This window comes from Lepidochelys olivacea, assembly GCF_965140295.1.
Source record: "Lepidochelys olivacea isolate rLepOli2 genome assembly, chromosome: 2".
Taxonomy (NCBI): Eukaryota; Metazoa; Chordata; order Testudines; family Cheloniidae; genus Lepidochelys; species Lepidochelys olivacea.
The window spans coordinates 44,020,271-44,047,425 of NC_140412.1; the positions used below are offsets into that span (position 1 = coordinate 44,020,271).

Below are 27,155 nucleotides of genomic sequence, written 5' to 3' on the forward strand. Positions count from 1 at the left end.
TGTCAGAATTATCTGAAGTAAGACAGCAAAAGTTTTTTCTTTAATTAAAATTAATTATCCCAGTGGCTAAAGAGCAATCTTCATATTCTGAGATTTCATTGGATCTAATTATCCAGCTGTAAATTTTTGTCTCTTTCCATGTTATCTCTTTGTAGGTTTTAGGTAGAGTATTTTTTAATAAGTTCCTCTCCTTTTTCTAATGCTTTTATTGAGAGCAACTTTATTCATCACAAGGTACTTGATGAAAGGGTGCAGCTGAAGACATAAATTAATTTGTGTTTCCCATGAGCTAAACTTTTAAGTCAAAGTGTCGGTGACTAAAATCACTGCTTCCAAAACTGAGGGTTAATGAACAAAGCAGTAGTTAAAGGACATGAAGGAAAGCCTTTTACTTAGCCTTCTGTTTGTGACTCCCAGGTTGCTAAAGAGTGATTGATGGTACCAGCAGCAGAGTGACCCTGTGCAGCAGTCACAAACAGGTTTCCGTTTCTGCCTCCGTACTGGTTTCAGAATTAGGGAGAGAACTGCACTGTTCAGATGTTTAATCATTTTACTGTAGAAATATAACTATTGTACTATAAACATTCAGCTTCAGATTAATATTGGATTTTAAATAATTTTAACTAATCATGGTAGATTTATAGTATTACTAAACACATTCAAAGCAAATAATCAAGTGGCTAAATACAAATCTGCACTGTAACATGATTAAAAAAAACTCTAAAATGAATCTTGAACTCAGTGTTTATGTAAGAAATATCTTTGTTCATAAGCAGTGACTTCTGTTAGCTTTTAATTCACCCAGTGGCTTTAAATTTTTATGGGTGCTTCAGCAAGGGTGGTTTCAGCATGAGGGCACCTTCCATTTAATTAACTTTCCCCTTAGATGTTGGATGATGATGGTGCATATGCTACATGAAGGGTGCTTCATAATCAAGGTTGGCACCCACGTTGCAAAATGTGCTACATGTCCCATCCTCCTCCCCCAAAATAAAATCTTTTTTTTTTCAAAAAACAAAAATATAGTTGATGGGGAGAAAGAAGATCAGTTCAATGGGAGCCCTCCAAGACCACAGCCCAGGGGACCAAGGACTCCTCCAGGCCCTCCACCTCCTGACGATGATGAAGACGAGCCCATGCCTGTGACAGGTATAGCTAATGTAGATTCTTATTCTCTGTCTACTGCACAGCAGTGGATATTGAGGGGGGAAAATGGTAGGTGAGCTTTCTGCTTTCATTGATGTTGACAGATTCATCTTTAGGAAAAGCAATGCAGATGTAGGACTGGTAGGAGAACCCCTGGTTCTGCTGTGCCATTTTTAATAACTGTATTCAATGTAAAAGTGAGTAACTTTTGAAACATTAAATATAGACCACTGTAGTGCCTGATCCTGCACTCTATTTCCCATGCAAAATTTCCGTGGACTTCAGTGAATTTTTTCCTGCATAAGGACTACAGAATCCAAGTAGTAGTCTATACATTTTTATTATGGATTAAAAGTGCATAGAACTGTTTTTGTAAATACAATTCTAATGAGGTAAATAATTGTAGTGAATGTTAAGTAAAAGCATTTGAATGCTTTTTGAAAAACATTTTTCTAATTTCACTGTTCACACCACAAAACCTGTGAACATTGTTAACTACTGGATTTAGTAATGAGATTTATCCCTTACTTTTTCAGTGGCTGGGGAAAAGGAAGATGATGTTGATCACAGAGAGGACTACTTTGAGCCAATTTCTCCTGATCGAACATCCGTTCACCAAGAAGGTCAGTACTCGGATGAAGGGGAGGTAGAGGAGGAGCAGCCAGAAGAAGGGGAGGATGAGGAGGAAGATGTGGATGTTGAGGAAGATGAGGAAGAGGATGAGGAGGATGGCCATACAGTAGAGAGTATTCCTGAGGAAGAAGACGAGGAGGAGGAGGAGGAGGAGGAAGATGAAGAAGAGGAAGGTGAGGAGGAAGAGGAGGGTGAAGGTGAGTAATATACACAAATAGAAATGACTGAGATTATAGAATTTTTTGATGCAATGTAGTCAAAAGATTAAAGCAGATGACTCGGAGTGAGTAGATCTGATTCTTATCCTAGCTCTACCGCTGCTCTGATTGTGTGATGTTTGGGCAAGTCACTTATCTTGTCTTTTTCTCAATGTGTAAAGAACGTGGAAGAAAGGCACTATAAATGTAAATTATTATTTATTAATAAAAACTCAGATTCTTCTATCTCAGTAACTGTGAAGGTGTATGTGTGCTTTACCAACACTATCTTACACCTTTGACTTGATAAATATACAAATTAATTCAGTGAACAAGGAACTTTAAAAATAGCTGGTATTAAACCCTGTGCTATGACAACTCAATAATCTTTATTTTCTTAAAATATAACCCCCCCAATATTCCCTGAAAAACAAATACAATTATAATTTTTTATACTTTTATAATTACATGATGGAGGACTGAATATTTTGGAAAGGAATTAGACTGAATTTTCAAGGATATGTGAAAATACACAGAAAGGAGAAGGGAAGGTTGATATTCACCAATGCCCAAGAACCCCCTTCTGTTCTCAGGAAAGTGACCAATTAATATATGTCTATCTGACCTAAAATAATCCATGCTTCCCAGCCTTGAAAATTGCTTAACTACTTCACTGATGCCTAACTTGCCAGGTGCGTGAAGCAAGACACTCTTCCACTGCTGCTCCATGGACCTGCTATGGTTTGTACCAATGTGCCAACATTCCAGTGGAATGTCAGCATTTCAAAGAATACAAAGGAGTTCTGTTGGCTCATAGGGACTCCAGCAGAGAAGAGCAGTCAAGCAGTGAACATTGAGAAGGACAAGAGACAGCTAGGTTTATGGAAAGATTTTTTTTTAAGCCTAAATAAAATTATCAGGGAGAGATTTTTAGCAGATATTTTTCTTATCGTGTCAGCCTTTCGTAATCAGAGATGTTTAAAAGAGTAATTATGATATATGCTGCTGCTGTTACATAATGTTGTTGTCTAGAACTATCATTTTGTGGTTGGATTTCTCACTCTAGTAAACAGATTCTTTGCTTCCTGATTCATGGATGTGCTGCAGCCGCGCTCTGAGAAAGAGTAGTCTACTAATTTTGACTTCCACATATAGTAGTAGAAAGAAATCTTTTAGTGTTTTGGATATTTTATATTTTCCAAATAAAAATTTGTATGTTACTTTTGTACTTTGAGTAGTTCTCTGAAGTTCATAAACTGGGCTTGATATAACTGATTTATTTATTAAATTAAACTTAAAACTCTCTTGCAGGTGATGATGGCTATGAACAGATTTCAAGTGATGAAGATGGAATTGCTGATCTGGAACGTGAAACATTTAAGTATCCAAGCTTTGATATTGAATATACTCCTGAGGATCTAGCCTCAGTGCCACCTGTGACATATGAGCCTTTTGAAAGAGAGCTTGGACCTCTTTTGTACTTTAACTGTCCTTACAAGACCATATTTGAGATTGAAGTTGGTAAGATAAAGGATCAAGATCCAGACAAGGAAAATTCAGGGCTAGTAGAAGCCTCAGTTAAGCTAACTGAACTCCTGGAATTATATCAGGAAGAAAGGGGTGCAAAATGGGTCACAGCTTTAGAAGAAATTCCAAATTTAATAACAAAAGGACTAAGTTACTTGCAAGTGAAGAACACAAAACAAGACTATATTACCCAATTAGTAGACTGGACAATGCAGGCTTTAAACTTGCAGGTAGCTCTCAGGCAGCCCATTGCTTTGAATGTTCGACAGCTTAAAGCTGGAACAAAATTGGTGTCATCACTAGCAGAATGTGGGACTCAAGCAATCATGGGACTCTTGCATGCAGGAGTTATTAATGCATTATTTGAACTGTTATTTGCAGATCATGTTTCATCTTCCCTTAAACTTAATGCTTTTAAAGCTTTGGATAGTGTTATCAGCATGACTGAGGGAATGGAAATGTTTTTAAGAGGTGGGTTAGAGGTACATGAAAAAAGTGGTTATCAGAAACTCTTGGAGCTCATACTGTTAGATCAGACTGTGAGAGTGGTCACTGCAGGTTCTGCAATTCTTCAGAAATGCCATTTTTATGAGATTCTGTCAGACATTAAAAAGCTTGGTGACCAGTTAGCAGAGAACACTCCTCCCCTTCCTAATCATACGGAGTCTGAGCAGGAACCAGACCTTGGACTTGAGAGAACCAACCCAGAGTATGACAACGATGTGGAGGCACCTATGGATATGGATCATCTTTTGGAATCTTCTAATATCAGTGAAGGAGAAGTAGAAAAACTTGTTAGTCTCTTAGATGAAATCTTTCATTTGATGGAGACTGCACCACATACAATGATTCAGCCACCAGTAAAATCTTTTCCAACAATGGCACGCATTACAGGACCACCAGAAAGGGATGATCCTTATCCAGTCCTTTTCAGGTAAGAGAGCTGTGGTTCACTTTAGATACCAGCTTTGGGTACCAGAACTGGGTTCTTTTTTCAGTTTGGTACCTACGCATGTTTTGTGGACTACATAGGTAATAAAGTAAAGCAGTGACTAACGTTACTGCTAGATTTTTCACTTTCCTAATATACCTTTAGTGGAGGCTTACAGATTGCTTTAATAAGCTTTTGGGAGAACTGGATGGTTTATGGGATTGCAGTTATGTTGTTGTTTCCAGTTAAGCCTATGTTAATACTAACCAAAAGTTGTTACCGTCTTACTACTTATTACTCGTATTGTGGTAGCACCTACGAGCCCCGTTCATGGATCAGGGTCCACTGTGCAAAGTACTGTACAAACACTTAACAAAAAGACCATTCCTGCCCCAGAAGAGCTTGTACTTGATGGTCTCAGACTGTGTTCCTGCTGTGGAGAGGCATCCATATCACAAAATCCTTCACTGTCATCTTTGGCAGCTGCAGCAGAGTGACTAAGGACTGAATGGTCAGGGTGTATGTATATTGCAAAAGATGCCTTTTAAAGGCCATTTCTATGTACAAAAAACCACAGAGAAGGAATCCTAAAGAAGTTGTGTTCTTTTTTTTAAAGAGAAATTAAGTTCAAGAACTAGCAGTATTAAAACGTTAAGGTTGAGCATTCAAGAACTCAAAACTTAGACTGTTCCAAAAATTAAAGTTTTTGCTCATTGGTGGTGGTGGTCAATGTGTGGTTTTATTGTATACATTATTTATTTCAGTGGGGATTTAATCCTCATTACATAGTTATAATTACATTGTGGAAAAAAGGTTCAGAATTCTGCTACTTCATCATGGTTCAGTATGGTTAATATATAGTTTCTTATAATATACAAAAGAATGAATTCTGGTGGTCCAAAATATAGGATAAGATACAGAGGATCTATTTTCTGTCAATGTTCTGTGTATGCAGATCATCATATGTTACAGATACTTCTGTTTTACATTTCTGCAGATACCTTCGTAGTCACCATTTCTTGGAATCTATCACCTTGCTACTCTCCATTCCAATAACAAGTGCTCATCCTGGTGTGCTTCAGGCTGTCAGAGATGTGTTGAAGTTCCTGGGACAGTCACAAAAGGGCCTCCTCTTCTTCCTGTCTGAGTATGAAGCAACAAACCTGTTGATTAGAGCGCTATGTCAGTTTTCTGATCCAGATCAAGAAGAGGGTCTCCAATCAGATGGTGCCAGTGATGATGCATTTGCCTTGTGGCTCCTGCATTCAACACAGACATTGCAGTGTATTTCAGAATTATTCTGCCACTTTCAGCGGTGCACAGCCAGTGAGGAAACTGACCATTCGGACCTCTTGGGAACACTTCATAACCTTTACCTGATTACTTTTAACCCGGTTGGAAGATCTGCTGTAGCTCATGTGTTCAGCCTTGAGAAGAACCTCCAAAGTCTTATTACTTTAATGGAATACTATTCCAAAGAAGCTTTAGGGTAATTGTATTTTTGTGTTTACTCCTTATTTGAATAAACCAGCTGTCCCCTTTGTAAAGAAATAGATGGCGTAGAAGACAACAAAAGAAAACCTTACGCTTTGATGGTTTTGCAGAATTACCATTGATTCAAAATAGAATTACAGCATAGAAATTGCAGACATCTTTTGAAATCAGATATCTGTTAGCATAGAAACTATATAGTCATCAAGAAAAATGTTTGGTTGTTTCACTATAGGTCAGTTTTTTAAAAAATTATAAAGTATTAGGCAGTGTTTTATCCAAGTTTACTGTTTGCCTGTGAAACCAGTTATAGAATCGTAGGGTTAGAAGAGACAGCAAGGGTCATCTAGTCTAACCCTCTGCCAAGATGCAGGATTTGTTGTGTCTAAACCATTCAAGATGGGTGGCTATCCAGCTTCCTTTTGAAAACCTCCAGTGAAGGAGCTTCAACAACCTCTCTAAGCAGTCTCTTTCCTTGTCCTACTGTCCTTACAGTTAGGAAGTTTTTCCTGAGATTTAATCTAAATCTGCTATGCTGTAGTTTGAACCCATTGCCTCTTGTCCTGCCTTCTGTGGCAAGAGAGAAGAACTTTTCTCCATGTTCTTTTTTTTTTTTTTTTTTTTAATGGCAGTCTTTCAAGTATTTGAAGACTGTTTTTATGTTCCCCCTTAATCTTTTGCAAACTAAACATACCTAGTTCATTCAGCCTTTACTCATATGTAGGGCCCTACCAAATTCACGTCCATGAAAACACATCACGGACCATGAAATTTGGTCTCCCTCTGTGAAATCTGGTCTTTTATGTGCTTTTAGCCTATACTATATGGCAGTGATTCTCAAATTGTGGGTTGGGACCCCAAAGTGTGTCATGACCCTGTTTTAATGGGGTCGCCAGGGTTGTCTTAGACTGCCTGGGGCCAAAACTGAAGCTTGAGCCCCACAGCCCATGGCTGAAGTCAAAGCCTGAGGGATTCAGTCCTGGGCAGCAGGGCTCAGGTTACAGGCCCCGGCCTGGGGTTGAAGTCCTTGGGCTTCAGCTTTGGCCCCCTCCAGGATGATGGGGCTTGGGCTTTCGCCCTCCCACCCAGGGCAGTGGGGCTCAGGCTTCAGTCTCTTTCTCCCCTTTCACTCCCGGGTCATGTAGTAATTTTTGTTGTCAGAAGGGGGTCATGGTGCCATGAAGCGTGAGAACCCCTGCTTTACAGATTTCTCGGTGGAGACCAGCGTTTCTCAAATTGGGGTCTTGACTCAAAAGGGAGTTGCAGGGGGATCACAAGGTTATTTTAGGGGAGGCTGTGGTATTGCCATCCTTACTTCTGCACTGCCTTCAGAGCTGGGTGGCCCTCCCACCCAGGACAGTGGGGCTCAGGCTTCAGTCTCTTTCTCCCCCGCTGCCCCTGGGTCATGTAGTAATTTTTGTTGTCAGAAGGGGGTCATGGTGCCATGAAGTTTTTCTTCCCTGAGTGTAGCACCGTACATTTGTCTTTGTTGAATTTCATTGTGTTGTCTATAGCCCAGTTCTCCAGTTTATCAAGATCCCTCTGAATTTTATCTCTATCCTCCAAAGTTTTGGCAACCCCCCCAAGCTTTCTGTCCTCTGCAGATTTGATCAGTATGCTCTCTGTTCCTACATTCAAGTAATTAATAAATATGTTAAATGAGACTGGACCCAGAACAGATCCCTGTGGAACCCCACTTGAAACCTCCCTCCAAACCCACATTCCATTCATAGTTACTTTTTGTTTGCAGTTGTTTAACCAATTATATGTATCCACTTAATGGTAGTTCCACATAGCCCACATTACTTCAGTTTACTTACCAGAATGTCATGTGGAACTGTGTCAAAAGCCTTGCTGAAGTCCTGGTTTATTATGTCCACCACATTCCCCCTATCCACCAGACCAGTTACTTTGTCAAAGAAGGAAATCAAGCTGGTTTGGCATGATTTGTTGTTAGTAAATCCATGCTGGCTGCTAGTGGTCACCCCTTCATCCTCCAAGTGTTCGCAAATTTAATGTTTTAAACATTGCTCCATTAGCTTCCCAGGAATCAAAGTCAGGCTGACTGGTCTATAGATCCCCGACTCTTTCCCCCGCTTTTTAAAGATGGGCACTATGTTAGCCTTTTTCCAGCCTTCTGGGACCTCTCCTGTCATCCACGAGTTTAAATATTATTGCCAGTGGCGCCAAGATTTCTTCAGCTAATTCCTTCAATACTAGGGTGACCAGATAGCAAGTGTGAAAAATCGGGATGGGGGTGGGAGGTAATAGGAGGCCATATTTAAAAAAAAAAAAAAAAGCCCCAAATATTGGGACTGTCCCTGTAAAATTGGGACATTTGGTCACCCTCTTCAGTACCCTCGGGTGAATAGCATCTGGCCCTGGTGATTTGAATTCATTCAAATTGGTCAGAAGATCTCTGACGTGATTTTTACTTTTCCCAATATGCATCCCTACCCTTTATTGTCTGTGGTAATTTCACTAGTTGCCCAGTCACGTTATTTGTGTCTAACATTACTTGCCAGCTGAAATTCATTCTTTGCCTTGGCTTTCCTGATTGGAGACTATATGGTACAAGAGATGATTTCCCCCCCCCACACACACACACATCACAAGTTTCCCCAAATCTTGAAAATGTCACTGTTTTTCTGGAGAGACTTATGACTTGAGGAGCAGATTTGTTTATTCCTTTCTTGAACAGCACTAGTGAAGCAGCGTAAGAAAATATACTCACTGTTTGCTTGAATATAGCCAATGCTATCCGTTTCCCTTTTCTTTGAGTACTGAAATTTCAAAAAGGGAAACATAAGAAATGTATAAACTATATAAGTAGCAATTACTGTAAAAAAAAAAAAACAAACAGACCAGATATTAATTATATTTTGATCTCTTGCCAATTGTTCTAGCTTTCAAAAACTTCTATAAAGAGAGAGTGATTTTTATTCCACAGTATGAAAATTCTGTAGGTGAACTTGTAATGAAGATAGAGTTCTGCAGGCAGATTCATAAAATCTTAGGAGTGAAAAAATCTATCAAGTATCCAGTGTGCTAGCCTAGAATTTAAGAGGAAAATCCTGTATCCTTCTTTCAGTGACTCCAAGTCCAAGAAGTCGGTTGCCTATAATTATGCATGCATACTTGTTTTGCTGGTGGTTCAGTCTTCCAGTGATGTCCAAATGCTGGAACAGTACTCAGCGCCTTTATTGAAGCTTTGTAAGGCAGATGAAAATAACACCAAATTGCAAGGTACAGTATGTGTCATTATCAAGTGAATTGTTCAGAATGTATAGAAAATTTTTTTGTAGGTTGGTAATTAGTACTTCATGATCATCTGGTTTTGACAATGGGTATAATGAAGTTCCCTTTTTAGCTGTGTATGATTAGGTTGAGTCATTGAAAAGATTTATAATTTTTTCTGTTATACTAATATGAGTTCTTCAACTTGAGTAGCTTCCAAGTTTATATTTTATGTAATATTCATTACCAAGAATATCTGATAATTGCAGGAAATTTGCACTCTTTGTTGGAAATACACCTCTACCCCGATAGAACGCTTTCCTTGGGAGCCAAAAAATCTTACCGCGTTCTAGGTGAAACTGCATTATATCGAACTTGCTTTGATCCACCGGAGCGCGCAGCCCCGCCCCCCCGGAGCGCTGCTTTACCGCGTTGTATCCGAATTCGTGTTATGTCGGGTCACGTTATATCGGGGTAGAGGTGTAATTAGGAAGGGAAGATTTAGCAAAAATAGGGAGTCAGTGGCTGATTCTTACTTTGGCTGTTTTTTAAAATTTTTCTCCCACCAGCCCAGAACTCTGGGCCCCTCCAAACATAAAAGGCACCACTAGAAACCAAAAATTTTCAATACAAAACTTTTAGTTCATCAGTTTTTCCAGTTACCAGTCTCTTGCCCAAAGACAGATGTCACTCTACCCAGGCATATCATGAAATCCTTCATAAACGATTCTTCAGCTTCCAGCTATTCCACCTGTGAACCCCCAGACTGGCAGGTTAACAAATCCAGGTTGTTGTGGACCAAGGAGGGAAGTGAACACCAGAGTTGAGGAACTTTCATGGAGAACGCCCTGTGGCTGGGTATGGGGTTTATTTGGGCATTTAAGGAGCAGAAGATTTTGATTTGGTTTGTAATTACCAATTTTATATGACTGTCTGCGTGAAAAGAATGTGCTGCTGTTTTGGTTCTGAATGGCTTTGGCATTGTATTTTTAAAGGAAATTGCGGCCCCTGGAGTCCATGAGGGGTTTTCTTTAGAAGTGTTTGTTTAATATCAAATAAATAAGAAAAAAGCATTTATAATTTAGTTTTACATACAAAGTGATCACAAATTGTTTACGTGTATGAGTAGGAGTAATGAAAACAGGGACAGGAGTGTTTCTAACAGATAATAACGTGTATTGATATTGTTTCTAGAACAAATCTCTTCATTAGGGACATTCCCCACAAGAATATTCCTAGAAAGGGAAAAATGCCTTGCTAATCTAGCACTGTTCCAGGTGTTCACTTTCATTCCATTTAGAAGGTGATTAACCATAAGATGGTCATATGCCAAAAAATCATTTCAGCACCAACTTGCATGAGCTGAATATTATAGCATTCAAATCAGATGCATGTCCTGCCTTAATGTGATTTTTTTTTCTTCCTCATTATATTAATGAAGATCATTAAAATCCCTTCTGCTTATGATTCTTACTATAGCTCATACCTAGCAAATTTCATCTAAGTGCATAGCATATTCTGTATCAATTAAAGCACGGGTTTATAAAACAAATACAATTCTAATTTATGACCTTTCTGTTCACCAAAATATTCTGTCTTGTTTTTTAGAGCTCTGCAAGTGGCTTGAACCTTTGAAAAATCTTAGATTTGAAATTAATTGTATCCCAAATCTCATTGAATATATTAAACAGGTTAGTAAAATTTTTGATACAGATGTTACTTTGTTTGGAAATGTGATATTAAAAGCTTTTGCCTATGCAGTCAATCTGTGCTTCCATTCTTGATGTCTCAGTCCAACATTTGCAAAGTCTGTGATTTCCATAGCAGATTGTGATGCCATTGAAATAGAAGGAAGGAGTAGGCTGATTATGTAAGAGGAAGCAGTCTTAAAAGTTGCTAACAATCTGGCAGTAATTTCTGATAGAAGATGACATACGGAATTTAATGCGACAGTTTGAAGTGTTTTCCTAAAGTATTGTATGTTTGTAAATTTTGACAGGGCTTTTTCTGCAACTGAAGAGCATCAGTATTTGGCAGCTTCATTCATGCCCATGAGTAGAACATAGACAGAGTGAAGCAGGTTTTTGAAGAGCTGGAAGAGTGAATGTCAATAAGATCCAGCTTTCTTTAATGATCCATAGCCGTTCTGACTCTTCTGTCTTTATAACAAATAATGGCTTTAATTTTTTTTTTATATTGTGATGGCTAAATAGTCTTCTGACATGATGTAGATTAGTAAAAAAAGGTTAGTGTAATGTATCAAGCATATCTTAGTTGAAAATTAGTCCATTGTAATATATGTTCTTTATTATTTTTTAATAGAATATTGATAGTTTGATGACACAGGAAGGAGTTGGTCTTCTTACTGCACTCCGTGTTCTTTGTCATGTTGCATGCCCGCCACCTCCTGTTGAAGGTATATTACAGATCACTTCCTGATACATAAAACCCAGTCTTCTAAGTATCTGTTATTTAATCACACCTGATAAAGTCTGATTTAAATATAATTGATATGAGATGTGTGAAAGTTAATTCCTCGTTCCTCCCCCGCGCTTTTACAGGTCAACAGAAGGATCTTAAATGGAACCTTGCAGTTATTCAGCTCTTTTCTGCTGAAGGAATGGACACCTTCATTCGTGTTCTGCAAAAGTTGAACAGCATTCTTATTCAGCCTTGGAGGCTCCATGTCAACATGGGAACCACACTTCATAGAGTTACTACCATTTCCATGGCGCGATGTACACTCAATCTCCTTAAAACCATGTTAACTGAGCTCCTGAGAGGTGGATCTTTTGAATTTAAAGACATGCGTGTTCCTTCAGCACTTGTTTCTTTACATATGCTTCTGTGTTCTATCCCTCTCTCAGGCCGTTTAGATAGTGATGAACAAAAAATTCAGAATGACATTATTGATATTTTATTGACCTTTACCCAGGGAGTTAATGAAAAACTTACAATCTCAGAAGAAACTTTGGCCAATAATACTTGGTCTTTAATGTTAAAGGAGGTCCTCTCTTCAATTTTGAGAATTCCTGAAGGATTTTTCTCTGGACTTATACTGCTTTCAGAATTGCTGCCTCTTCCATTGCCCATGCAAACAACTCAGGTATGATTTTAATTAAATTAGCAATTTAATAAATATTGTCCATACTTCCTTTAAAGATCATGTTCTTGTTGAGGAGAAGACCGAGGTGAATAAAAGGGTTGATTGAGACTTATAAAAAGGGATTTGTAATCAAATAGGTTGTTTTGAGGTATATTTAATTGTTCATCAGAAATGAATTTGTGCATGTTTTGTGTTAATTTTAAACTTCCCAAATAAGTGGAGGTTTGTAGTCAGTCTTATATTGATTTTGTCTGTTAGTTAACTAGCTAGTTTTCTGGTATCCCATTATATTACGTAAATTATTAACCTTGCAGCTTTTGTATCCAAAACTAGGAGCTGAAATGGCTGCATAGAGATGTTTGGACTTTTCAGTGTACATTAGTACTGGAAGAGGTGGGAGTTTTAATGTTCAATATTTGATGTTTAACAAAAGAATAAAAATAAACAGCCTCATTGTGATTGTGTTTACACTGGTGTGAGGTTAGGCTAGGCCACAAAGGAACACCTAATCTGTTGAGATGACTATTAGTTTAATTTGCAGTTTAGGGCCAGATTCTGTCTTGAGATACATGCTTGCAAATCTCATTGATATCACTAGACTTGTGGGCAAGTATCTGAGGAGGGCAGTATTTGGTCCTGAATGATTTTCTTCTGTAAAGCAAAAATCTTTTAAAGAGCCTGTTTATACTTTTTCCACAGGTTATTGAACCACATGATATATCGGTGGCACTCAACACCAGGAAACTGTGGAGCATGCATCTCCATGTTCAAGCCAAATTGTTACAAGAAATAGTTCGATCATTCTCTGGTTCAACTTGCCAGCCTATTCAGCATATGCTGAGGCGTATTTGTGTTCAGTTGTGTGACTTGGCATCACCAACTGCTCTTCTTATTATGAGGACTGTATTGGATCTGGTTGTAGAAGATCTACAAAGGTATCTTTGTTCTCCATGGCACGAAGATTTTTTTTTAATAGTTGTTGAATTCATCCCTTTTTCTGCAGTTTATTTTCTTAGGTGAAGAACACTGAATTTTAGATACATTTTTAGTCCATTACAGATGTGGATTGAGTCCTCAATCCATGTCTGCTACAGTATCCTGTGTTGCCAAACAAGAAAACAATATATTATTTTAATGTAAAGAATTTCACATTATTGTATGTTTATAGGAAATATTTGGGAGAAATTGAAACTAAATTATGAGTAGTATTTAAAAACATCTATCTGTATATGCTTAGGTGAACTATAATTTGTTAAATTGATAATAATGAGTTTATATGCAATATAACCATCCAAGTAATGTAGTAGTTGTGGTAGTTTTCCAGAAATATAAATTAAGATAGAAATTTCTAAATACGTTACATCAATTTTAAACATTTAAATTATGGTTTTTGCTTAAAATACAAACTTTTAAATCCACTAAAATGAAGATGGATGTACAATATAGTTAATTTAATAACTTTCTAATATGTAGGAACACTGCTTTTAAAGTGCATTGATATTGTTTCAGCAGTACAGAAGATAAAGAGAAACAGTACACTGGCCAGACTACCCGATTACTTGCTTTACTTGATGCCTTGGCTTCACACAAAGCTTGTAAATTAGCCATTTTGCATCTAGTTAATGGAACTATTAAAGGCGATGAAAAGTATGCAGAAGTTTTCCAGGAGCTGTTGGCTTTAATGAGATCTACTGGGGACAATGTTATTCATCAGCAATGTGCTGAATATGTAACATCCATTTTGCAGTCTCTCTGTGATCAGGTATTTTATACAGTTAAAATAAAAATTACTGTATTTATAAATAATCTGGTGTGTATGTGTGTGTGAGAGAGAGAGAGAGAGGGGAAAACAGTAGTACACAAATTCTAGATTGCTGTGGTTATGTGCCACTGAAAAGGATTTTCTTTACATTTGCAGTAGTGTCTTGAATGTTATATGTAATCTTGATGCCTTGATAATTTGAACATTCTTAATTTCTGTTCTCAGATGGGAAATGTTGTGATAATTTGATCAGTTCTTGTACTGCCTCTTAGTTTTTTAGCACATTCTAATGTTCATGTTTTGTTTTTCTTAGGGTACGAACTCTGTGATGTTTGCACTTAGGTGTCTGTTTTCCAAAAAAAAATGTTAGGGAAAATTACTGTTAAAATTTTGTGGGGAGAGTTAGATTTATATCATATGATGCAAATAACCATTGATGGCTGTTCACTGGCTTCTTTGAAATGGGTTTGTTCTAAGTGCTGATCTCAGTGAACAGGTGTCCACATATACAAAAACCACTTTTGCAACCAGAACCCTTGTTTGGCATCAGTAGAGACCAAGAACTGAATGGACATGGAGACTGAATTATCCTCTTCACATGAAGATTTTGGCACATGAATGGCATAGGGGAAGCTCACGCTGACTTTGCTTTACCTGATCAATGAATAAATAGATCTCTTCCTCCATGCTGTCAGCCTGAAGCCTCTTACAAACATAAATACTAGTCACATGCTGTTAGCATAAAATTTCAGCATTAAGAAAATCAGTCAGGTAAAAATAGTCAGTAAAGTAGGAAATTTAATCTGAAAACTTCATATTTAAGAAATAGACCATTTAGGGACAAACCTTCAGTTAGGTACATGCATACATTTGCATGTGTGATTTATGTGCAGACACCTTGAGTTGTGTGTACAAAGGAGCCTTTGTGCATGCTTAGTCAGTAAAGAGGTTAATTATCCATTTGTTTTTATACATCATGTGTCTTACCTTATTTTGTGTATCATGAATTCTTCAATATGCAGGAATCAGCATGGTTTTAACCTTTCCAGAAGGTATAAGCAATTCTAAGACTTATCTCAAATTATTCACCATGGTTGATTTAACTCTTTTTTGTGACAGAGAGGGACAACTCGAATGAAAATGATATATACACTATACTTTTTTAATATTTATAAAAATATATAAAAGTGTGTGTATCTATATATTTTTATATATATAAAAAAAGTACAGTGTCCCTGTGCATGTTTGTCTCGTCAGCCCTTTCATGTTATGCAGCTCTATCTCAGTCAACACAGCAGATGTTTAACAAATCATTCAAAAACAATGTTCTAGCAGTACTCGACAGTAATATCTTAGCCAGCATTTTCATCCTATATATCGTTAACAAAACCGTAATTGTTTGTATCACTTAAACACTCCTTTTTTATTTTGGATTTCTTGTGTTGCTTAGCAACCAGTAAAACAATAAACCTGACAATTTGTATTTTAATTTTGAATACATTCTTTTAAAAATCCAGTACACTTTAAAGTTTCTAAGTAGCTACTGAGCAAATCCATTGTTTTCTTCATGAACATTAAAGTAAATAGTCTAAATGCATGGTCAGTGTTTACCATCTCTACACATAATGGATATTTTAATGGTTATAAAGTAGTCATGGTTTCTCTTTACAGGACATTGCACTGATTTTGCCAAGTTCCTCAGAGGGATCTGTTTCTGAATTAGAACAGCTCTCCAATTCATTACCAAGCAAAGAACTGATGTCCTTAATCTGTGACTGTCTGATGGAAACACTTGCTAATGCAGAGACCAGTTATAATTGTCTCCTGACATGTATCAGAACCATGATGTTCCTTACAGAGCACGATTATGGATTCTACCACTTAAAGAGGTACTGTTTTATAAGTGATTTTGAATGACCTTTTATCATCTAGAATTTTAAAATCAGATCAAGTTTTTGAAACAAAGATGTAGAGAGAGAATATTTTTATTCTGACATATTATTTGTATTACAATAGTGTCTAGTGGCGCCAAACATGATTGGAGTCCCACTGTGCAAACACATAAGGTAGTTCCTGCTCTGTAGAGTTTACAATCTAAATAGGTAAAACAGAAAAAGGTGGGAGGAAAATCAGAGGCACAGAGATGTGAAGAGACTTAATGACGGCCACACAATAGGTCAGTGACTGAACCAGGAATAGAGCTCAGCTGTTGTGAGTCCCAATGGAGCATTCGAGTCACTGAACTAGTTGTAGTTATCATTTTGGGGGTGGCGGTGCAATTTTTGTTTCTTGGCTGCCAAAAATATTAAGATACTAATTTCCTGTGCCAAAAGACTTCATGCTGAGAAAAACTTAAATTTTTCCATAATATGGAAAAATTTCAAGCGGGACAGTTAAGAGATAATGAGCTTTGACTAGATGGGTATTGAGCTGCTAGTAGCATCTTTTTGTTCTCTGTCATCAAGTGGTGATGTGTTTTTGAATAATATTTCCTTAGTGAGAATGGATACACAGTGGCTGTCACGCTGCATCACAGGAGAATTTTAGTTAAATCTGTTCTACACAATATTCTGTTACTTCGATTATTTTCCTTATATGCAACTTTTTTTTTTTAACAATGAAATAAAATGCAGCAATTGCGAGATGTGGTATAAACACTAGGTAATTCTCCCCCCCCCTTTTTATTATGAAAACAGCTCTCTAAGAAAACGCAACCATGCTCTGTATACCGTATCAAAGCGAGTAATAAGTAGCTTTAGTAAGGATACAGGTGAACTGGCCTCTTCTTTTTTGGATTTTATGAGACAAATTCTAAACTCCGACACACTGGTAAGTGATTATATGTTGAACGCTTTTCAAATGTTTTAGAAGCACTGCTTTTGTTACAGGTATCAGAGGTGATGTAAAAGTAAAAACTGCTGGCTCAGAAGACATTTGGCTGTGTAGTTTTGGATATAATTTTTTTCATCAATAATTTAGTGCATCCTTTATCGCTTAACAAAACCCGCTACACGTTGCAAAGAATGTCTGTTAATGAAGAGTAGAACTTTTATCAGCATGTGAAGAAAGTCTAGTTGCATTCCTCAGGGACAAAATGCAGTCTTCTGGCCTTCATATATTTTTTTCATTAATTTTACATATTCTTAATGTTTGGAATGCTTCTTTGGAATGCTTTCCCATATTTCTGTTCCTATTGTGGTATTTCTATAAGCAGTTTTCTTCATCTTGCAAATTTACTGAAGTTTAGAAATAGATTCCCTTTTATTTTTACATTAATTTCCCAATTAAAAAACACAGTTCAGATGTATGCATGCTTGTCATAACCTGTCAGAGCAATTTCAAAATACTTTGGGTGAAACGTTACAGATTTGGTTATTAACTAATAGGAGACAGTAGCTGTAATGTGGTGATAGTGAAATATACCTGTGGGAGAGAAGTTATCCGTAGAGATTTTTTTTTGTTTGTTTTTGTTTCTTAAACAGAATTTGTAATATTAGGGGCATGTAAGTATATAAGACCTTTTTGCAAATTGATTCTGCAGAGTTCCTTAAGGATGGTTTCTGAGGTGATCAGTGTGATATTGTATCCAGATTTTGGATTGGAGTCTTGTCAAGATAGAGATTTGCTGTGTTTCTGAGTTTTTTTTTTAATTAAAAAAAAAAAATCCTAAAATTAACATGTGGCTAGAAACAACCTGAAACATTATTAATGCTCTGATACAAACCTATTTTCAATGTACAGTACATGGGGAAAAAAGGAACCTCTTGATGGGATGAGCTAACCATGTCCTTTTGAGTATACTTTATTTAATGATATATTTTGTGTGGTTTTTATTTTAAATCACTAAATATAATATATATATATTTATATTTTTAAAATCTTCCTCTGAGATTTTGGTGTATTCTCTCTCCATTAGTTAAGCTGCAGTGTTATCTTTTGTTTTTGTTTACACATGTCTGGCGTGGAGATAATGGTTTCACTAGATATCCACCAAAAACTATTTTTGGAGGAAATCCAATGAATTTCCATATTGTTGTATTCTGTGCTAAAGTCTGTCTGGATAGCTGTAGGTTTTGTAATGCTGTCACAAGATCTAGTTTTTGATGTTTTAAAAAAAATTAGCTTTTGCATGTGTGTGTTCGTTTTTGTTTTTTTTTTCCCTCTCCCCCCCAGGGATGTTGTGGAGATGATGGAAGTCTTATGGAAGTAGATGGTTCCCATCCAGCCAGAACACTGGGTCTTACTACTGCAGAGTTAAAACATTTATTACAGAACAAAGAAGAAACTCCAGAAAATTTGCTCCTTGAACTGGAGAAACATGTTTTGGTAAAACAATTTTTGAATAATCAAGTTCATTTTTTGTCCTTAGCGGACCTCGCTTTACAAGTATGTATAGATGCTTGTCTACTTATTAGTAACGAGGGCTCATGTTGATGTGCACTAGCTAATGAAATGAGTAAGAATGATTTTGAGTGGTGCTCAGAATTGTTTGTATGTTGGCTTTATTATTATTTGTACTGTGTTAATGCCAACAGGCTCCAATCAGGGTTTGGGAACCCCTTGTGCTAAGACACTATTTTCACATACGAGACAATAATCCTTTCCCTTGAGAGCTTTATATATGACCAGAGATAACAAGTGAATACAACAGACAGGGAGCATAAGGTGGTAGTAAGATGATTGGTGTGCTGGGACCAGTGTATTAAACTAGCTGCCTAACCCCTGCAGAAGAAGAGCTCTGTGTAAGCTTGTCTCTCTCTCCAACAGCACTTGGTCCAATAAAAGGTATTACCTCACCCACCTCTAATAGCCACTGCAAGTCAGTTGGTAGGTAAACAAAGGCTAGACTCTGAAAGAAGTGGTGACTGCTATTTGTTCTTTTTTTAAGGTACTAGGGTGCCCTCTGCTGTCCTGTCTGCTTTTCTGCATCTGTTTACTTTAGAGTATATATGGATGGATAGAATAGAACGTGCAGAAAATAGTCTGTGAAACATTTTCTTTTCAGTCTGGCAAATGCTTAATGTTGACTGTTCTAAATTTTCCTCTTTGGAAAAAATGTCTGATTGTGATGTCTCTTATGCAGGAACGTTCTAAGGAAGATGACAGCCTTGAATCCTTATTGGACAATGTAGCTGGACTTCGGCAGATGCTGGAATCAGCAGGCGATCCTTGTCCTCTGAGTGACCAAGATGTAGAACCTGTTCTTTCTGCACCAGACTCTCTCCAGAATCTGTTTAATAATAGGTAAAATATTAAATATGTTGGAGGTTGAGTGTGCTTAACTTTTAAAAATGCAACAATTTATGGATTAGTATGTTCTGTGTAGGATTTAATACAGGCCTTTGTTTTCCAGGTTTTATGCTTTATATATAGTACTGTTATTAGTATATCTTTACTGTAGGGGAACAAACGGTATTTGATAACTCCTCCAAATTGAATTTTATATGATGCTAAGGTTAAGGATTTCTCCCACAGTAGCTCTTACAAAGGTTTTTCATGCTAATTCAATGAAGGAATCCTGTTCTTTTTTCAGGCAGCCTCGCACTTAGATGAGGTGAAATTTAAATATAACACTATTGAATGATTTCATGAGATGCAATTACTACTGAAGTGTTTTTTCAGTTCAGTTTTCTAATTACTGTATTAGCTTAATCTTGTTTATAGTACATTTGCTACTCTTGCTGAATCTTATGTTTTATAATCTGCACTTTCTTGATTGGCCACAAAATACCAAACTTAAATTTCTTTGAATGTAAATGAAACCCTTGAGAGAGCACTTCTGCAAGAGCCGTGACTCCAGGAGTCCATGATACCCCAGTACAATAACCAAATACATTTACAGCAGATATTGGCCTTTAATCAGAAATACATTTGATATTCATTGCTACAGGACAACATATGTGTTGGCAGATGTGATGGATGACCAGCTGAAATCTATGTGGTTCTCACCATTCCAGGCTGAAGAAATTGACACTGATCTGGATATGGTAAAAGGCTTAATTAAAATTGAGAAAAAAAGTCATAAATGTATTCCTTGTTAAGCTGAGAGTGGAATTTGTTTATAAGACATATCAGTTTTCCTTATTGCTTTGTCAATATGTGTCTAAACAGCCTCTACAAAGAAGGGGGAAAGAGAGTAGGATTTTTGAAGCAGCTGAGGGTAGACAAGAAGAGGCCAGCTTCCACCTGACCAGCCTCAGGGCTTTTTAAGAACAGAGATAATTAAAAAAGGAGGGCTGCCAATGGGCATCAATGATGCCATCTAGGTGAGTGGCTCATTCTTTCTGCCCTTACCCTACAATCTGACACTGGCTGGCGTCCCTTAAAGATTAATACTGCACACATTTAAGTGTATGCAGAAGCAGATAGAAAATCACTGAGGTCCTTGGAATAACTTCCAGAATAGTTAATGTACATACACAATAACCATAGATTTTCAGAAAGCTTTTGACCAGGTGCCTCACCAAAGGCTCTTAACCAAAGTAAGCAGTTATGGGATAAGAGGGAAGGTCCTCTCATGGATTGGTAACTGGTTAAAAGATAGGAAACAAAGGGTAGGAATAAATGGTCAGTTTTCAGAATGGAGAGAGGTAAATAGTGGTGTCTCCTAGGGGTTGTACTGGGACCAGTCATATTCAGCACATTCATAAATGATCTGGGAAAAGGGGTAAACAGTGAAGTGGGGGGGGGTAAACAGTGAAGTGGCAAAATTTGCAGATGATCCAAGATAGTTTAGTCCAAAGCAGACTGCGAAGAGTTACAAAGTGATTTCAAAACTGGATGACTGGGCAACAAAATGGCAGATAAATTCAATTTTGATAAATGCAAAGTAATGCACATTGGAAAACATAATCCCAACTCTCTCTATATATTCACAATGATTCCAAGATCTCTCTCTTGAGTGGTAACAGCTAATTTAGACCCCATCATTTCATATATATATATGATGGGGGTCTAAATTAGCTGTTACCACTCAAGAAAGATCTTGGAATCATTGTGAATTGTTTTCTGCAAACATCCACTCAATGTGCAGCGTCAGTCAAAAAAGCTAACAGAATGTTGGGAATCATTAAGAAAGGGATAGATAATAAAACAGAAAAATATCATATTGCCTCTATATAAATCCATGGTATGCCCACATCTTGAATACTGCATGCAGATGTGGTCACCCCATCTCACAAAAGATATATTGGAATTGGAAAAGGTTCAGAAAAGGTAAACAAAAATGATTAGGGGCATGGAACAGCTTCCATATGAGGAGAGATTAATAAGTCTGGGACTTCTCAGCTTGGAAAAGAAATGACTAAGGGGGGATATGATTGAGGTCTATAAAATCATCACTGGTGTGGAGAAAGTAAATAAGGAAGGGTTATTTACTCCTTCTCATAACACACAAACTCAGGGTCACCAAATGAAATTAATAGGCAGCAGGTTTAAAACAAAAGGAAGTATTTTTTCACACAACGCACAGTCAACCTGTGGAACTCCTTGTCGTGGCCTTCACAACATCCTCTGACTATAACAAGGTTCAAAAAAAGAACTAGATAAATTCATGGAGGATAGATCCATCAATGGCTATTAGCCAGGATGGGCAGGGATGGTGTTCCCAGTCTCTGTGTGCCAGAGGCTGGGAATGGGCGACAGGGGGATGGATCACTTGATTACCCGTTCTGGAGCATCTTGAATTGGCCACTGTCAGAAGACAGGATACTGGGCTAGGTGGATCTTTGGTCTGACCCAGTATGGCCGTTCTTATGTTCTTAAGTTCTCTTTCTATATCACTTCTTGGAACTTTTTGGCACTCAGGTATATAAGTTAGCTAGAGAAACCAAGTTTCTTCCTCTTTTTCATCTATTCATACTGCAGTAGTATTCAGAAATCCTGATTAGGACTGTGCTAGGAGTTGTATACACATAATAAAAAAGATAGTCCTTTTCCCCAAAGAACTTGCAATCTAAAGAAATTAAAGAAAAGTTCATAGTTACAGGCTAAATTATTTGTAAAAACTTCATTTGTCTTTCTACACATGAACTCCAAATTTCGGATTTAAAAGAATCCATGCTGGGAGAGTATCATAGGTCAGAGTTTATTCCTGGGAGTTACTGCCTTTTGAAGTTAGGCGATTGTAATGGAAACAATGACCGATCCTTAGATTTCCATACTTAGAGAAAACTATCAAATATAACTCATCTCAAACTTAATTCTCATTCATCTTTTCATAGTTTTACCTTCCTTCTTGCTAATACACAAAGATAGATATTATGTAAATAAACTTTTTCCTCAGCGGACCGTCTCTTCCTATGCCTCCCTCCTGTACAGAAGTCACACAACTGAATTTGTAAGGCTGTTCTCCAGGCAGGATATGGGCCCTGCTGGAGTGCTAATCGCAGCAGACTGTCAAAATCAAAATCTGAACCTTAGGCCCTGCCATTGCTGAGGTCCAGGGCTATACAGGTGCTGCGTCTTTTCTCTCAGGCCATATGACTTAGGTTAAAGGGGCTGACTGTGGCTTTGTACTCCTATGGGGGATTCCAGAGTAGGATGGAACCCCAGCTGAGCTCCTCCCATCCTGCTGCTGGAGCTCCTTCTGCCTCTGCTGCACTTCTCCTGTTTCAAAAATACTGACGTCTTATCCAGTGTTGTTGGTTGTGGTTATTGTGGTGTAACTGTATTCTGTTATTGCAGGTAAAGGTAGACTTAATTGAACTGTCAGAGAAAGGCTGCAGTGACTTTGACTTGCAAGCAGAACTGGAGAGATCGTTTTTGTCAGAACCTTCATCTCCTGGTAGGACAAAAACCACAAAAGGGTTCAAACTTGGCAAACACAAGCATGAGACCTTTATAACTTCAAGGTAAGATGTATTGCTGACTTTGAATCAGTATACAGTTAATGCAGTCCAGCTGAGTGGGAGATACCTTCCTGTGGATAGGTAGATACTTAAAATTGCGATTGATATTGTGTACTAGGAAAAAGCTGTTTTTTGAGCAGTGAATTCAAAGCTATCTAGTTAGGTAGTGAGATATTATGGATGATGCATATTTAAGAAATATGAAGAAGCAAAGACTTCTGCAGAGAGCATGCCTACAACATTAAGCTTCATCGTATCTTGGCAGTTATGTTACAGTTTTTAAATTATGAATTTAAACTTCTACTAAATACTAATACAGAGAATGCCCAACATTCAGATGGAATAAATTCTTAGGTCAGTAAATAATCCTGTTAATTTTGTTTTGCTGTATAGTGGAAAATCTGAGTACATAGAACCTGCAAAGAGAGCACATGTTGTGCCACCTCCCAGAGGAAGAGGCCGGGGAGGATTTGGACAAGGTATTCGACCACATGATATCTTTCGTCAAAGGAAACAGAATACAAGCAGACCACCTTCTATGCATGTGGACGATTTTGTTGCTGCAGAGAGCAAAGAAGTGGTCCCTCCAGATGGGATACCACCACCTAAAAGGCCACCAAAAGTATCCCAGAAGATATCTTCACGTGGTGGGTTCTCAGGGAATCGTGGAGGACGAGGAGCTTTTCACAGTCAGAACAGATTCTTTACACCACCTGCTTCAAAAGGTATGTTGCTGCTTGTCTGAGGATTTGGAGTAAACGGATTACTGTCTAGGATAAAAAATGCTTCTCTAGGCTATGCTGGAGTTAAACCAAAGCTATGTTTAACTGTTCTCTGTTACGGTCTGAGTGATATTTTTGCAAAAGAATTTAGCTAAATCTTCACTCTTTGGTCTCACGCTGTTGTGTGCAACGGCTACAGGAGTGCTTGTAGCTGTAACAGAAAAAAAATTAACTGCTTTCTTACGAAATGATATGGGCATTTGTCAAATTAAGCATAACAGTACTATCAACTTTAAATGCATTTTTATTAGAAAGGCTCCCCTGTCTTGAGGAGGAGAAGAAGAATGTGCAGGGCCCCATGTTTGCAGTGATTCTCTGGCTAGAGATTCTGCTGCAGAATTTAGGCTTTCTTTAAATTAGCAGACAAATAAACCTATATTTGTGACAGTGAAGGTTGCAGCGGGATACATCCATTCCATCCAAAACCTTAAAAGCATGGCAATGAGAAGTTATGGGGATAGATGTGCATTCCTTTCCACCTTTGTATTGTCTACAGCACTGTTAATATAACACTCCAGTGCTCCATAAGGCGTTCTCTTCTACCACCAACAGGTGCCCAAACTAGAACTGGGCAAGACTTTTTTTTGTGGTGAATAGCAAATTTGCCAAAAAATGCATTTTGGGGGGCACTGAAACCGTGTGCAAATTTGGTTTGAATTTGGTGAAGTTTCCACTGATTTTTTTTCCAGAAATGCCAAAACTGTTTTGAATTGATGTTTTTGAATAATTGTTTTTCAAGTTTTTCATTTGGTGTGAAAAATTCTTAAGTTTCAGTTCAAACAAACTTTTTTTTGGTTAAGCCACTGAATTAAAAAATCAGTTATTTGTTCAGCTCTAATCCAAAATCAATATGTACCCCAGCTTCTCCTCCCCTACCCCTCCACACAAAGAAAGGTCAAGTAGCCTCTGCCCTATCCAGAAGGAGGCGGAGATTCAACCACTTCCCAGATACAAAACCCTCAACAGCTTTCTGGGTGCCAAAATCTCAACCTCTACTCCCTTGCCAGCTGCCAACCCTCCAGCTTTGCCATTCCAGCTTCTGTAATGCAGCTGATATAAAAATACTGTGGCACATGGAAAAGTGAAAATGGTCTGGGCAGTGTTAAATTGATAAAGCATTCCATAATTGAGATTTGTGTGAATTTACTGTCAAAATACTGTACTGGTCGTATTGTTCATTATATGTGAATCAGTAAGTTAAAAACCAGGTAAGTTTCAGTGTGCTGCAGAAGTAAGGGGCTTTGCCACAAGAGTATGCAGTGGCAGAGGATAGGTTTCAACCCTACTGCTAACTGTGAGGCATCTGACAGTAGTCTAAATTAATCTCAGCCACTCGACTCTTCCCCTTAATGTTTTTCTTGGCGTCTGAGGCCTTCCGTGCCTTAAGCCTTGTTTGGCTGTGTATTGATGACTGTTCCAGGTATTAGAATTCAGGCAGACTGTATAATATGTGGCCTCTGGAATGAGTTTCATGATGTGACTGCATCAAACCAGTAAGGTTTCTCATCCGTACAGAGCTCATTTGGAGCTTGGTATATTGAGGAAGTTCCCCGCATCTCCAAAGCATAACGGTGTGCATCCTGTTCCTTTAGGCTTGACAGTCTCAGCACTGTGTCGACCCTGGTGCATATGATGTAGGCTCAAGCCATCTCTAGGTTAATATATCAGTCTCCCCATAGATAGTGCTGGATAGGCATATAGGGACTCTGAGCTCCTTGTGTCATCTAAAACATTGGGGTTGTGTGTCAATGCATTCTTGTTGTCCTATTACAGTATAATTATTCCTGCTAGACTGGTCATGTACTGCAGCATACTACTAGTTAAATATTGCAGAAATTAAAATGCAGAAAACTTTGTGTTATTCAGCACCTGTTTTGTGTTTAGGAAATTACAATCGTCGTGAAGGAGCCCGGGGTTCAAGCTGGAGTGCACAAAATACCCCACGAGGAACTTACAATGAAAGCAGAGGAGGTCAAAGCAATTTTAATAGGGGTCCCCTGCCACCATTGAGGCCATTAAGTTCTGCAGGTACGTGGTATTCTTTTTACAGTACACGGAAGTGGGCGTCAAATTGTACAAAGCTCCCAGAGTTGCATTTTCTTTTTACAAATGAAGCTTATTGCTGGCACCTTGAAATACAGTAAAAGCTTTAAATATATATTAACTATGGTTCGTTAATGGTAAATCCAAAATCCACTTTAATATAAACTTTTGTTAAAATGTAATCCATTATAAATTTACAAAACTCGCTGATTTGAGTGTTTGAATTTACAATCTTAATTTTGCATTAATACTAACTTTTTTGCAATGTAATTGTTTTAACAACCCTGGTAATTGCATCTCTAGTTAAAACAAAACGTTTGCCTAATGAAAAAGTGATAAAAGACTAGAAAATAAATTAAAGGTCCTTTAATGGGTATCCTTACGTTTGTTCAGCCCCTAGCTCAGCAGGGCCTAATCCCTGGGCATTACCACTGTTAATATATATATATATATTTTTTTGCTTTAAGGCTATCGACCCAGTCCTCGTGATCGTGCTTCCAGAGGCCGGGGTGGAATTGGACCGTCTTGGGCGAGTGCTAATAGCGGTGGTAGCGGTGGCTCAAGAGGAAAGTTTGTTAGTGGAGGCAGTGGAAGAGGTCGTCACGTACGTTCCTTCACACGATAAAAATGAGACCTTATAGAACGGCCCAGCAGGGTGAACTTCTTATGATGATGATGATGACAACAAAAAGAGGCACTAAAGGACCAATTTAGACTTACTGGTGTCTGGAGACAGCAAGAGAATATTTTTGTCTGAAGAAAGCCGTTTTTGTTTGAAACAAGACTTGAAATTTCAATAAAATTCAAGACTTTTTGTGTACAATTGTATATCTTTTGTTCCCTTGAAAGAACATTTTAACTTTTTTGTGGACTTCTGTAGACAATACTGAATAAGGAACCCATGTGAATTAAGACTTCAAGGATTTCTCTTCTAAAATATTAATTGTGCCAAAAGCAAGGTACAGGTGTGCTGATTTTGCAGTAGTATAGAAGGCAGCATGAGGTTTTCCTCCCGGGTTTAGAACCATTAGCTCAGTTTCCTATTGGTCTGTTAGTTATTATAAAATGATTGAGGTACATCTTTCCAATGGTCCTAGTAAATGAGAAAAAGACTGACTGAGACTTAATATGTGAAAGAACACAAAACTTACAAATTTAATTTAGAAGTTATGGATAAACACTGATACCACCATTACATACATTAAACTCAAACCTGTACCACTGAAATTGGCAGGAAAACTTCCACTGACTAGTAATAGTAAATTTAAGGCCCCGAGCGTAACTTTTAGAGATGTTATCACTCTAAGCCTGTATGTTAAGAGCTGGTGCCTATGCAGTGGTGTTGTAGCTGTGTTGGTCCCGGAATATTAGAGACACAAGATGGGTGAGGTAATATTTTTTAACTGGACCAACTTCTGTTGGTGAGAGGGAGAAGCTTTTGAGCTCACACA

At 37.8% G+C, this 27,155-nt stretch overlaps 1 protein-coding gene across 2 annotated transcripts in view; it reads left to right on the forward strand.

Annotated features, from left to right (window-relative positions):
• VIRMA (vir like m6A methyltransferase associated) overlaps window positions 1-26,527 on the forward strand; it is a 35,596-nt gene extending 9,069 nt beyond the window's left edge. Inside the window, exons 6-24 of one of the 2 annotated variants that reach the window (XM_084618372.1) lie at window positions 1,027-1,149; window positions 1,683-1,976; window positions 3,288-4,437; window positions 5,432-5,923; window positions 9,017-9,171; window positions 10,771-10,853; window positions 11,485-11,578; window positions 11,724-12,268; window positions 12,968-13,203; window positions 13,778-14,030; window positions 15,702-15,919; window positions 16,727-16,859; window positions 18,204-18,356; window positions 19,114-19,274; window positions 19,921-20,017; window positions 22,716-22,882; window positions 23,273-23,604; window positions 25,546-25,689; window positions 26,172-26,527. In XM_084618372.1, coding sequence (XP_084474498.1) covers window positions 1,027-1,149; window positions 1,683-1,976; window positions 3,288-4,437; window positions 5,432-5,923; window positions 9,017-9,171; window positions 10,771-10,853; window positions 11,485-11,578; window positions 11,724-12,268; window positions 12,968-13,203; window positions 13,778-14,030; window positions 15,702-15,919; window positions 16,727-16,859; window positions 18,204-18,356; window positions 19,114-19,274; window positions 19,921-20,017; window positions 22,716-22,882; window positions 23,273-23,604; window positions 25,546-25,689; window positions 26,172-26,329 — 4,988 coding nt within the window. In that variant the 3' untranslated portion in view covers window positions 26,330-26,527. The remainder of the gene's footprint in view (window positions 1-1,026; window positions 1,150-1,682; window positions 1,977-3,287; window positions 4,438-5,431; window positions 5,924-9,016; window positions 9,172-10,770; window positions 10,854-11,484; window positions 11,579-11,723; window positions 12,269-12,967; window positions 13,204-13,777; window positions 14,031-15,701; window positions 15,920-16,726; window positions 16,860-18,203; window positions 18,357-19,113; window positions 19,275-19,920; window positions 20,018-22,715; window positions 22,883-23,272; window positions 23,605-25,545; window positions 25,690-26,171) is intronic. The other variant, XM_084618373.1, reaches the window with a different exon arrangement.
• Window positions 26,528-27,155: the final 628 nt, after the last annotated feature.